This window comes from Epinephelus lanceolatus, chromosome 11, assembly GCF_041903045.1.
Source record: "Epinephelus lanceolatus isolate andai-2023 chromosome 11, ASM4190304v1, whole genome shotgun sequence".
NCBI lineage: Eukaryota > Metazoa > Chordata > Actinopteri > Perciformes > Serranidae > Epinephelus > Epinephelus lanceolatus.
In genome coordinates this window covers 42,832,767-42,845,725 of record NC_135744.1, presented here as the reverse complement: position 1 = coordinate 42,845,725, position 12,959 = coordinate 42,832,767, and the positions used below count along the sequence as shown (strand labels likewise).

The 12,959-nt window shown below is 43.2% G+C and overlaps 1 protein-coding gene across 5 annotated transcripts in view; it reads left to right on the top strand.

Annotated features, from left to right (window-relative positions):
* LOC117261904 (rap1 GTPase-activating protein 2-like) overlaps nt 1-12,959 on the top strand; it is a 60,139-nt gene that overhangs the window by 33,862 nt on the left and 13,318 nt on the right. For 3 of the 5 annotated variants that reach the window (XM_078172653.1, XM_033634477.2, XM_033634498.2), the window contains 4 exons: nt 10,041-10,125; nt 10,484-10,519; nt 12,095-12,142; nt 12,790-12,822. In XM_078172653.1, coding sequence (XP_078028779.1) covers nt 10,120-10,125; nt 10,484-10,519; nt 12,095-12,142; nt 12,790-12,822 — 123 coding nt within the window. In that variant the 5' untranslated portion in view covers nt 10,041-10,119. The remainder of the gene's footprint in view (nt 1-10,040; nt 10,126-10,483; nt 10,520-12,094; nt 12,143-12,789; nt 12,823-12,959) is intronic. The other 2 variants (XM_033634506.2, XM_078172652.1) reach the window with 2 other exon arrangements.

Here is a 12,959-nt window from a genome sequence, read left to right as displayed (position 1 = left end):
CTCAGTCTGGTTCTATTATGAGTTATTTTTAATTAAATCCAGTTTCTGTGTTTATTCTTGGCCTCGATAACTGCAGTGGACTGAACTTAAGGGTCACTTGTTACAGAGCTTTAGACTGCAGAGTTAAGATCTGTTGTTTCAGAATAAACCGTCAGACTCATGGAGAACTCGTTTAAGCCGTTTTGATTTGCTGTGACAGGTTTAAGTGTTGTTTCTGTGGCAGAAGACGCCGCTGCAGCTCCACCAGAGGCGTCTGTCTCTTTGGACATGTGGTGGCTCGGCTGGTGGCGCTCGTCATGGAAGAACAAACTCCCTCAGGCAACTGAAATCCCTCCAAAACTCTGATAGCTGTTGGCTTTTCTCTCTGCTGGACGCTCAGCTCTTGTTGTGTGATGCTCAGTGGATGTTTGGATGCTCAGAGGCCGAGGGTCGGACTGAGAGCTCCAACCTGTCGCTCACTCTGTGATTTTTGTGGGCAGAATGTCACGGTGCAGTCGGAGTGTGGAGAGCATCCGATGTGGTGATTTGACGATGATGATGAGGTACTGGTGGCTTCATCAGGCCATGACCTCCACTGGGCTCTGGGAAAGTTCAGTGTTTTCAGACATCGTCTTTGTTGGACCATTTAACCGTCGTCCTTTTTACACAGAGACCGTCTTTATGCTGCCGTTGTATTTTTACACAGAACCAAACGACGGTGGCATCGTGTCGCTCTAGTGTGTGATTTTAGACAGCATGATGACATCATGGAATCAAAAGAGGCATGACATGTAACACAACTGTGACACAACAGCATCGGCCTCTAGTGTGACATTTAACATACGTGTCAGCAGCTCTTTATAAACAATAACAGTGACATCACATGTCAAACCACAATCATTTAATGTCCCTGTTATATGGCGGCTGATCTCGTCCTCTGCTCGGAGGGTAAGGAGCTCCTGGACCTCATTGTTTTCACTATTTGTGGACATATTGGGCCTTGTCTTCTTCTTTGACTTAGCTGCTAACTGCTAACAGCTACGTTTTAAATCTCCCACACACCTGTCCCACCCATGATCCCGTCCTACCGGCTGTCTCTTTTACACAGACGTCCAACAAACACCAACTTCCACCCGAGAGAGCTGTGTTCGTGTCCCGTAAGATTATAAAGCCAAACCCTGTTCTGTTTTTTCCTAAACCCAACCACATGTTTTTGTTGTTGAAGAAAACAAAGTCAATTCACAGAGTTGTACCGACGTAGTGCTTTTATTTTGAAAGAGACTATATGCAAACTGTACATTTCCTGTGAAAACAGAAGTGTATTTTGAAAACAGACAATGCATGTAACAGGCTGAAGTTGACACGGCGTCCCAGAACGTCAACAACCAACACACCCAGGGTACCTTGGACGCCATATTTGGACGTGGAAAGTCCATGACCAAACGTGGACATGTGATGAGGTCACAGTGAGGATGAGTTGGATCAGATGGTTCGGCTGTAATGTGCTCACACCCAACTCACAGCTGCTGGAATTTTTTGGTGAATATTTGGTCTTAACGGTTGCTAATGGTTGTGCTGACTAAATGGGTTTGCAGTGAAGTAAAACTGAAAAAGATTTTCTTTATTTAAGGGTTCCTCAAAATAAAATTAGTTGCACATAGACTCTGTAAGCATTCATCTGGCTCTCCGTGTAGCAAGAGGTCCAGAGGTTGAAGTAATTTTGTAAATGTGTCCACGCCGGTTTTCTGATGATACCTGCTGCCTGCAGGTTTATCCAGCTCCTTTTATGTCGTCACTTTCCTCTTTAAATTCATACAGTATATGAATTCATCACTTCCTGTCCTCCATCTGAGTTCTGCACGCCACAATAGTCACGATTTCAAAAAGCTGTCAGCATTGGAGGCGATGGAGAGTTTGAGCGAGTGTGAGGAAGCAGGTTTTCAGTCACAAACCAAACAACTGATGGATCAACTGTCTGCAGTCTCTTCTCTCTGCCAACTGATTTTACAGAATTTAACAGAACCAAACCACACTGTTATTCTCATCTGAAACTGTTAAAGTGAAGGTTCCGCTGAAAGTTTGGTGTCCTGCTGGTGCCACCTCATGCTGGGAGAAGTGAACTCAAAGGGTTAAATTTAAATGTTAATGAAGAGCTTTGATGTTCCCTCAGAGCCCAGCAGGATCCTGGTGGGGAATAAAATTCACAAAAACATTTTTCATGACTTTACATGCTGGAGATTACCTGGAACCTCTCCAGTCGAGCATGCATGAAACTGAAGAGATGTCTGACTGTATCTGTGTTTTCCTTTGGAGACAGGAAATCATTTGTGACAGGACACATTTTATTTACACACATCTATAGAGGAAGGAGCTGTACGTACAATATCTAATCAGCAGTGATGGAAACATTTAATTTTTCATTTTCTGTAACCGCTTATCCTCTTGAGGGTCGCGGGGGGTCAGCTTATCTCAGCTGACACTGGGTGAGAGGCAGGGTTCACCCTGGACAGGTCACCAGACTATCACAGGGCTGACACATAGAGACAGACAACCATTCACACTCACATTCACACCTACGGACAATTTAGAGTCACCAGTTAACCTGCATGTCTTTGGACTGTGGGAGGAAGCTGGAGCACCTGGAGGAAACCCACGCTGACACAGGGAGAACATGTCGGAGCACCTGGAGGAAACCCACGCTGACACGGGGAGAACATGTCGGAGCACCTGGAGGAAACCCACGCTGACACGGGGAGAACATGTCGGAGCACCTGGTGGAAACCCACGCTGACACGGGGAGAACGTGTCGGAGCACCTGGAGGAAACCCACGCTGACACAGGGAGAACATGTCAGAGCACCTGGAGGAAACCCACGCTGACACAGGGAGAACATGTCAGAGCACCTGGAGGAAACCCACGCTGACACAGGGAGAACATGTCAGAGTACCTGGAGGAAACCCATGCTGACACAGGGAGAACATGTCAGAGCACCTGGAGGAAACCCACGCTGACACAGGAGAACATGTCAGAGCACCTGGAGGAAACCCACGCTGACACAGGGAGAACATGTCAGAGCACCTGGAGGAAACCCACGCTGACACAGGGAGAACATGTCAGAGCACCTGGAGGAAACCCACGCTGACACAGGGAGAACATGTCAGAGTACCTGGAGGAAACCCATGCTGACACAGGGAGAACATGTCAGAGCACCTGGAGGAAACCCACGCTGACACAGGAGAACATGTCAGAGCACCTGGAGGAAACCCATGCTGACACAGGAGAACATGTCAGAGCACCTGGAGGAAACCCACGCTGACACAGGGAGAACATGTCAGAGCACCTGGAGGAAACCCACGCTGACACAGGGAGAACATGTCAGAGCACCTGGAGGAAACCCACGCTGACATGGGGAGAACATGTCAGAGCACCTGGAGGAAACCCACGCTGACACAGGGAGAACATGTCAGAGCACCTGGAGGAAACCCATGCTGACACAGGAGAACATGTCAGAGCACCTGGAGGAAACCCACGCTGACACAGGGAGAACATGTCAGAGCACCTGGAGGAAACCCATGCTGACATGGGGAGAACATGTCAGAGCACCTGGAGGAAACCCACGCTGACACAGGGAGAACATGTCAGAGCACCTGGAGGAAACCCATGCTGACACAGGAGAACATGTCAGAGCACCTGGAGGAAACCCACGCTGACACAGGAGAACATGTCAGAGCACCTGGAGGAAACCCACGCTGACACAGGGAGAACATGTCAGAGCACCTGGAGGAAACCCAAGCTGACACAGGAGAACATGTCAGAGCACCTGGAGGAAACCCACGCTGACACAGGGAGAACATGTCGGAGCACCTGGAGGAAACCCACCCTGACACAGGGAGAACATGTCAGAGCAGCATGTAAACAATGCTAACCATGTTAACCACACCGTGCAACCACTGTGGTTAGCATGGTTACCACCAGCATTGTCGTCTCACAGCAAGAGGGTTCCTGGTTCAAACCTGGGGTGGGGGAGGCACGCATGTCTTTGAACTGTGGGAGGAAAGCGGAGCACCCCGAAGGAAACCGGCGCTGACACGGGGAGAACATGCAAACTCCGCACAGAGGGGCTCCCTCCCCCTGGGTTCAAACCAGGAGCCCTCTTGTTGTGAGGCAACAGTGCTAACCAGCAGTGAACACATGGTGGATCTTATTGCAAATTAGAGGCTGAGTTAGGAGGATAAAAACTGTATAAGATAATGTTTATGAAAGCTAGATGAGCCAGAAATTTATCTTCTTCTGCTTATCAACACTACAGTCTTTAATAATTTGGCCCCAGGGCCCATTAAATACCAGGTTATGGTACCCATCCCTAATTAGCACAAGCCTATGGCTTTTTATATTGTATAAATTAGCCTAGCGGCTAGCAGAGTTTTCCTCTACTCACATGAAGCCAAGGACAACAGCAACATTTAACAATGGTAACGTTATAAAATTGGGCTCCATTACAGCTCACAAGGTTCACTGACAAAACAACTGTCTGAATAATTTTTTTCCCACGAATACAACATGCTAACGTTAATAGCACAAGCTTATGGCATTTTCCATTGCATTAATGAGCCTAGTGGCTAGCAGAGTTTCCTCTACTGATATGAAGGCAGGATAAACTGCACACAGTTACAATTCTATTTTGTGAGCTTTTATTGTGTTGAAAATGTATTGTTTCTTATCTGTGAAATTAAAGTAAAAACACTGTGTTTCCAGTGATTGAGCAGCTGGGAGGTGACCATCAGGTGCACGTCTATACAGAGTCAGATTCGATGCAGAGGTATAAATCCAGCTTCACACCCTCGACAGAATTAAACAAAACAACAAAGTTGGTTTCAGTTTTTCTACAGTAGAAACAACACAGAGTGATTCTGTTTGTGATTTCTGATGTTTGAGATGTTTTCAATAAATAAAAGGAGACCGACAGACGACCTGCGGAGTGTTTGATGGATGTTTATTTCTGACATGAAAGTTTCACACTCGGTTTTTTAACGAGTCAGGAAGCCGACGACAGAGAATAACTTCCCCCACAGCAGGTCGGTTTGTTTCACATCTGGAACTAAATCTAGTTCCTGGTTCCTCTGGTCCAAACGCAGGTTTAAGTACCGAGTTCCTCTGAAGGTTCCTGTTCTCCGGGGAAAGTTCCTGCACTGTGAACAACCTGCTCGGTTTCTTTGTTGTTGTTGTTTGGTTTCAAACTCAACGTGTCGTTTGTGATGAAAAGACTCTGGAGGCGTGTTGCATTGTGGGAACGGCCCGCAGGAGTATTTGACATCAGTGTATCATGTTAACTTGTGTGTGAGTGTGTGTGTGTGTGTGTGTGTGTGTGTGTGTGTGTGTGTGTGTGTTTGTGCGTTTGATGTGAGGACGATGATGTGATGGGCTGTGACACACAGCTGTCAGCGGCGATAACGAACCAGCTGAGAGTCGAGTCAGAAGTGCGACTGGTTTTATTTTAAACTGAAGCTCAGGAGACACACACACACACACACACACACACACACAGTGACCTTTTCTCTCTCAGCAGGTTTCGTGTCTTGTCCTTCCTCTCTGTTCTTGTCGTCTTGTTGTCGTCTCTCTTTGACCTTTGTCTTCGTTCCTGGACTCTCAAAGTTCTCAGGACTCAAATTCTCAGTTTCTGATAGTTTTGTAATTTTGAATAAAAGCAATAAGTCAGCTCAGGACAGGAAGCTGTCGTCCTCAGGTCGATGCAGATTTCTTCACAATAAAATCTGTTCAGACAGAAACTGTGCTGGAAACGGACTAACAGAGTGTAGACAGAGCTGCCTGAGTGTTGGCTGTATGTGTCAGTGTGGTCTGTTGGCAAGTGTTTAACAGGCGAGTGAAGTTAGTGAGAACCGTCCAGTTGTTGCAGGAAACACTGTCCAGGTGTTGCACGGTGCTGTTGAGGGTCAGTCCTGTGTTTTTTGCTCCCTTATCATCCGTCATCCATTAATGACATAATTAACGACAGACATAAAACTGTTTTCGGATCCAGAGTTACATGAAATAATCTGTTTCTGTAAAGTGAATCTGTGTCTCCGTCCTCTGCTCCACAGTTTCTATACCTCTCACACACATGATCTCACACTGTATCACATCAACCTGTTTTTCTGCTTCAAGCTCTTGAATGTAGTGAAATTCTTCATTTACACCGGCAGTCGCTGCCGTTGAGCTCCATCCTTTTATTTCTTGTTTTCTTTCACAGGCCTTTCTGCAGCACTGCCGGCTTTACGCCCGACTCATCTGCATTCACACACACAGTCACACTCAGTCACGCTCGGTCATGAACCTCACTGTGTGGCTGCTGACCCTCCGGCTGTTCCTCTTTTATCTCGTGTTCCATGGAAATGTCAGTTTGGTGAAATTAATTTGGTTTCATAAAGGACACTACAGGAGGAAGGCTGAGGATGAGGAGCAGGGCAGGGAGAGATTTCCAGGGATGAAGAACATTTAGACCATTTTATCTCACCAGTGTTACATAAACAACAAATATTTAATCATTTATTCTCGTCATATCAGAAAACCTTAAATCTGCTTTTTCATTTATTTTCAACTGAAATGTTTTATTGAACCTGTTTTACTTTCTTCATTCTCACAGTTTGACACGTTAATATCCAGCTGAGTCGTTCATCTTCAAGTCCAAGTCACTGATGTATGGTCCAAGTCGACAGTTTTCAAGTTTTAGTCAACAAATTAAAATCTGAGTCAGTGTACGAGTTTTCAGTGTATAAGTCAAAAGTATGAAATCTTGATTCATTATTATTTAACTCTAAATCCACGTACGACTCGTCAGTATTCAATGGAGTCATCCATATTTAAGTCCAAGTCAGTGATACAAGTCATGAGTCAGTGGTTTCTAAATTTTAGTCAGCAAATTTCCAATCAAGTCAGTAAAATTCAAGTCTAAATTAAAGTATGAATCGTTAATATTAAAGTACAAGTCACTGATATTTCAGCACGAGTCAGCAGATTCTAAATTTTAATAAGCAAATTTAAGTCATTAATAGTTTAAATTAAAGTATGACTCATCACTGTTCAAGTCCAAATCATTTATATTTCAGCACAAGTCACTGGTTTTTCAATTTTAGTCATTTAAATAAAATCAGTAATATTCAAGTATGAGTCATCAAAATTCAAGTCTTGTCACAGATTCAAGTCACAAGTTAATGGTTTCTAAATTTTAGTCAGCAAATTTCCAATCAAGTCATTATTATTCAAGTTGAAATGAAAGTATGACTCATCAACATTCAAGTATGAGTCATCCATTTCAAAACTGAGTCATCAGTGGTCAAGTCCAAGTCACTGATATAAGTCACAAGTCAACGGATTCTAAATTTTAGTCGACACAATTTAAATCAACCCAGTAACATTTAAGTCTGAAGAAAGTCATGACACATCAATATTCAAGTACAAGTCAGTTCAGCACGAGTCAGTTAATTTCCGATCAAGTCAATATTATTCAAATCTCAATCAAAGTATGACTCATCAATATTCAAGTCCTAGTCACAGATACAAGTCACAAGTAAGGGGTTTTTAAATTTAAGTCAACAAAATTCCAGTCAAGTCATTAATATCTAAGTCTAAATCAAAGTATGACTCATCAATATTCAAGTATGAGTCATACATTTTTAGGCTCAGTCATCAATATTCAAGTCCAAGTCACTGATACAAGTCACGAGTCAGCAGATTCTTAATTCTAATCAACAAAATCACAATCAAGTCATTATTATTAAAGAGTAACTAAACCCTAAAACCATTTTTTTCAGTTGATAATCATTGTTTCTGGTTGTATAGTAGTGTTACTGACTGATCCTGCTCAAAATCTTGACAGTTGAGTGCAAACTGTTGAAAATCTACATTTTATTTTAAAAATGTGGTGTGGAGTGCCCTCTACAGCTTGAAACCTGGTTACTACATTTGAATTTACATTACATTACACTGGAGGCGAATGATGTCACTAACCGTCCACTAAAGCCTGCCCTCCTCCGTTTACTCCTCCCCTTACTATAAAACCATTCTGACCGCAGTTATCAAACTGATAGCGAGTAGGTTGGATCAGAGCAGAGAGATTAGCTAGTAATTTGTCGAATTGTATTGTTAGCATAGTGTATTTTAGTGTAGGTTTACAGTTAGTAGTGTGTTTATAGTATTTAGGTTAGTTGGTCAAGGAGAGGTGCCGAGGCTCGGGAGTATATTGTAGCGTCTGCCAGGACGTGTAGAATGATGACGCGGTTATTCGGCAACCCACCGTTTATTGCTTCACAGTACAGGTTACTGTTGGCCGTAACCACGCCAAAAAAACAACGAGACAAGAACTTAGCTGTAACGTTAGCTCACAAAACATGTACTCCTGCTCTTTCCTCCAGCTCGCACACACACACAAGCACACACACTCACACAGCCCTCATTCCCGCCCCACTCGCACCCCGCACCCCTACCCATACTCATTCAGTCCAAAACATGCCATTAACTCACAGAACATTAACAGTACAACAGAACATTCACTGCAGGGTTGCTACACTATGTGCGGGGCTGCGAGGGAGGGATGTGGAGGGCCGCTGCGCTGTGACCATAGGGCCATGACAAAGAGTCGAGTGTCGGGGGTATATGTGCAGGGCGCGAGGGAGGGAGGGATGGATGTGGTGGGCTGCTGCGTGGTGAGCCCAGGCTCCCAGAGAGGGATAAAATAAGTCAGTGTGGAGAAGGGGACCGGCTGAGCTCCAGCCACCTTCCCTTTCGCCCGTGTGACACAGTTAGGGGGGGTTTCCAAGCCACCATCGGCACAGTGAAAAGCCCTCTCTCCTCTCCGTGCACCGAAGGACAATCTTCACTCCGCCCCCTTCCTCAGCCGCTCGCCTGCTGTTGCCTCAGGGCGTCTGGATGGTGATTACTGTGTGTGGCTCCTGACAGACTGAAGGTCGATGTTCAGAGACAGACTCATTGCTCCTCTGTGACAATCATGATGATGATGATGTGTAGCGCTCAGATAAATCAGGACACACACACACACACGGGACAGGAAGTGCATTTTTTTGTATTTTACTGTGTGATGAAGGTGAAATGTGGCTGCAGCAACAATTCAAAGTCAGAATGTAAAAGCTGTCCAGATGGAGGGCAACAACTGAAGGTGTAAAAACACCTGCACTGATGTTCCAGTTGATTAAATCAGGAAAAACCAAAGGTTACTTTTAAGTCCTGAAAACACTGGGACGTAAAGGTATAAGTAGAAACAAAACAGGTGCAACAGTCTGGTGGAGCGAAGTCAGCTCAACATGCCCCAAGTTTGCTGCTTTACAATGTGCTGTGGCAACTTCTCCATGTTTTTAGCCACAACCCAGATTTTTAACACCGTTTCACTGGACACACCTCTGAGAACAGGGAACACCTAGTGGCTAGAAATTAAGTTAGCGAGTAACGTTAGCCTGACAGCATTTTACCAGACCTCTGAAAACAGTTGACCTAGTAGGTTGACAACAGTAGCTAAAGTTAGCTATCATTACCTAATAACGTAAGCCTACCAACATTTCACCAGACCTCTGGAAACATTTGACGTAGTGCGTATAAAATAGAAGCTGACAGCGGTGCAACCATGTAAAGAGTTGAAATATTAAAGAAAGTTAAACTCAAGCACATTTACTCAGCTGGCCAAAAATAAGACAGTAGTTGTTTCAGTCGTCGACACAGCTGCACACAAAATTGTTATAGACTCCCGTACACTTTTATCACCATGTAACGTTAGCAAAGTTCGGAGGTCAGGAGGACGAGGTTATTTGTAGCGATGTTCATGTCCCCACTGGGAGCATCAGTTAAGTTGTGGGAAAAATGTATTTTCTTTGTTTTAAATAAATCACATCCAACATGAGTTTTAATAAGACGACACCTGCTGCCTGCAGGTTCATCCAGCCCTCTCATGTCTCACTTTCCTGTTTAAAGTCACGCAGTGTTTGGATTCATCACTTCCTGTCCTCCATCTGAATTTCGCGTCATGATTGCAAACAAGTTATTGTTTTTATTCATAGTAAACAGGAGCTCCTGACCATCTCCAATGTTGCTGTCGGAGACTGCCCCCCCTCTCCCCCCCGCACCGCACCCCCCACCATGAAGGTAACACACACACACACACACACACACACACACACACACACACACACTTCTGTCCATATGTTCATCTGAGGACCATGATTTTTAACTGCTATACAAGGACCTTCATTTACTTCACCTGGAGGGGGACCTTTAATTTGAAACAGGTTTATATTGGAGACCTTTACGTCTAATTCACCCACTTTTATAAATATATGTAATCATATTTTAGTAAGAATTATCTATTTATTCGTGCTCATGTCAATACCAACTTTTATTGATGAATTTATTGCACATTTTACTGTAAATCCCAAAACAAAAACTTTCAGCACTGACAAACAAAACTCAACATTAACACACATTTTTCTCTGTTTGTCTCCAGTCGGCTCATTTCTTTGACATGATGGACAAGATGGAGGTAAGAATTTAATCTGAAATCTGCTTTACGTGAACTCGTCATGGTTTACTGATATGAATGTCCATCCTGCTGTGAAAGCTGTAATGATAACCAGTGTGTGTTTGTGTGATTAAATACGGGGACAAATTGATTATTTTTTCATCATCAGGCAACAAAATTAATATATTTAAAGACTGAGAATATTTTGATTGATAAAAACAATGGTTACATTTATCTTTTTCAGTATATCTTGAGTTGTGGACTTCACAGTGCTCTCTTATTAGCTGTTGGAAATGTTCCACTCACAAGAGTCAGAAACAGTTGTATGCAGCCATCGCTGGAATCTGATTCAACAAACAGTATAATATTTATAACTTTAGTGTAGCCTCATTTTTATTTGTAACTGTGATTCAAAATTCATGCAAAAAAAAAAAAAAAAAAAAGCTGTGGGGCATTCAAATGTTGACGTTTTGAAGGACAACGCCCAACAGTGCTTCTTTTCCTAAACTTAACCTACATAACTACATGTTAAGTACAGAACTTTACGTTAAGTACATAACATAACGATGCCTAGCCGTGTTTCTTTTCCTAAACCTAACCTACGTAACTTCATGGTAGGAATGGAACTTATGTTAAGTACGTAACATGACGACACCTAACTACGTTTTTCCTAACCTATGTGACTTTACTTCACTAAACCTAACCCATGGAACTTTAAGTTAAGTACAGAACTTTACGTTAAGTATGGAAGGTGACGATGCCTGACCATGTTTGTTTTCATGAATCTAACCCTAACCTATGAAATTTTATTTTTCTAAAACCAACAGTAACTTTGCTGTAAGTGCGTAACATGATGACGCCCAACCATGTTTCTATTCCATGACCTATGTAATTTTACTCTGCTAAACCTAGCCTACATAACTTTAAGTTAAGTATGTAACTTTTGTTAAGATATTATACAAACTGTCATATGAGGATACGTTGACGGGGTACATATAATAACAAATACCTAACTTAATTTAACACAGTATTTCTTCCCCTTCTGACCACAAAAGGTTTTTGATACCTGGGTTATTTTCTTGACATTTTAAATGTTTGATAATAAATTGTTTTTTCTTTTATTTCTGTCTGTTACACTGTGTGTATCTACGGCCTGACATCTCTTTCTCCACTGTTGTTAAAAACACATCAGTGTAGTTTATTTTATCCACTGTCCTGCAAATGCTTAAATGTGGATTAATCCGCGGCTGAAAATAGTCCCCCACAAAGTTTGAGTGACGTATGAAACGATACATTCTTCAGGAGTTAAGTTAGTTAGTTAAGTTAAGTTTATTTATTTGTATAGCCCTTTAAAACAGCCCAGAGGGTGACCAAAGTGCTTTACAATAAAATAAAATAGAAAACAGCAAAAGAACAACAGTAAAGGACAGCAATAAAAAAAAAACACAAAATAAACATGTCATAACAATCTAAAGTGTTAAAAGCCGTCTTAAAAAGAAAGGTTTTAAGTTTTGATTTAAAGGGAGGGATCGAGGAGCTCAAAGCTGACGATCAGACAGTCTTAATACTGTGTTTCTCTTCCTGACGCTGATGCAGCAGGTGCCAGAAGCTGCTGAGATGAAGACAATCCCTCCAAGACAGAAGGCACGTCTGTCCATCTGTCTGTCCTCACGTCCATCCGCTCACACTGTCTTATTGTTTCATTCATATTGTTCGTGTCCACACAGAGGCAGAGCTCAGTGTCTGTGTCCTCACTGTTTCTCCATCCATGACTGTGGATATGTAGACAGCAGAAGGAGCACAGTTTAAAACACGTAACATTTTTAAACACTCCTGCATGGCTTCACTTTTCACCCCTGGAGGCTGCGTTCACAGTTTTTGCTCAGGCGGGGGCGCTGCTCTGTTACCAGGCGAGCTTTTGCAGCTCTGATGCTGCAGTTTCATTTAGGGTCAGTGAATCACTCTTAGTCAGGCCCCTCACCTGGGACCACCTCAGGAGACCCAACAGGGAGCCTTTCCCTTCGATAAGGTGGAGACGAGCGGAGGAGTGGACTGTTAATAGTTCATGTATGTGTGATATGTCTCATATCAAACACAGTCAGCTTCTCTTAAAAATAACTGATGATTAATTTTGTTTATTTGAACAAAAACTGGACCATCTGTCACGTTCAGCATCATCACTCATGCAGTTTGTTTGTGTGTGTGTGTGTGTGTGTGTGTGTGTGTGTGCGCGCATGTCTGCGCGTGTGTGTGTATTTAATGTGTGTAACGGCTCTGTCTTCCTCTTTCAGGATGACTACATTCCTTATCCGAGGATCGAGGAGGTGAGACTCAACATCTGTTTCTTTGAAATGCAGAATTAAGGCTTCTGCATCCCGACAGAAACCAACAGGAAGTCAGTGAATGAGTGAGGCGAGGTCACTGTTACAGAGGTGTTGGTACTTTAAAGCACAGGAGACAA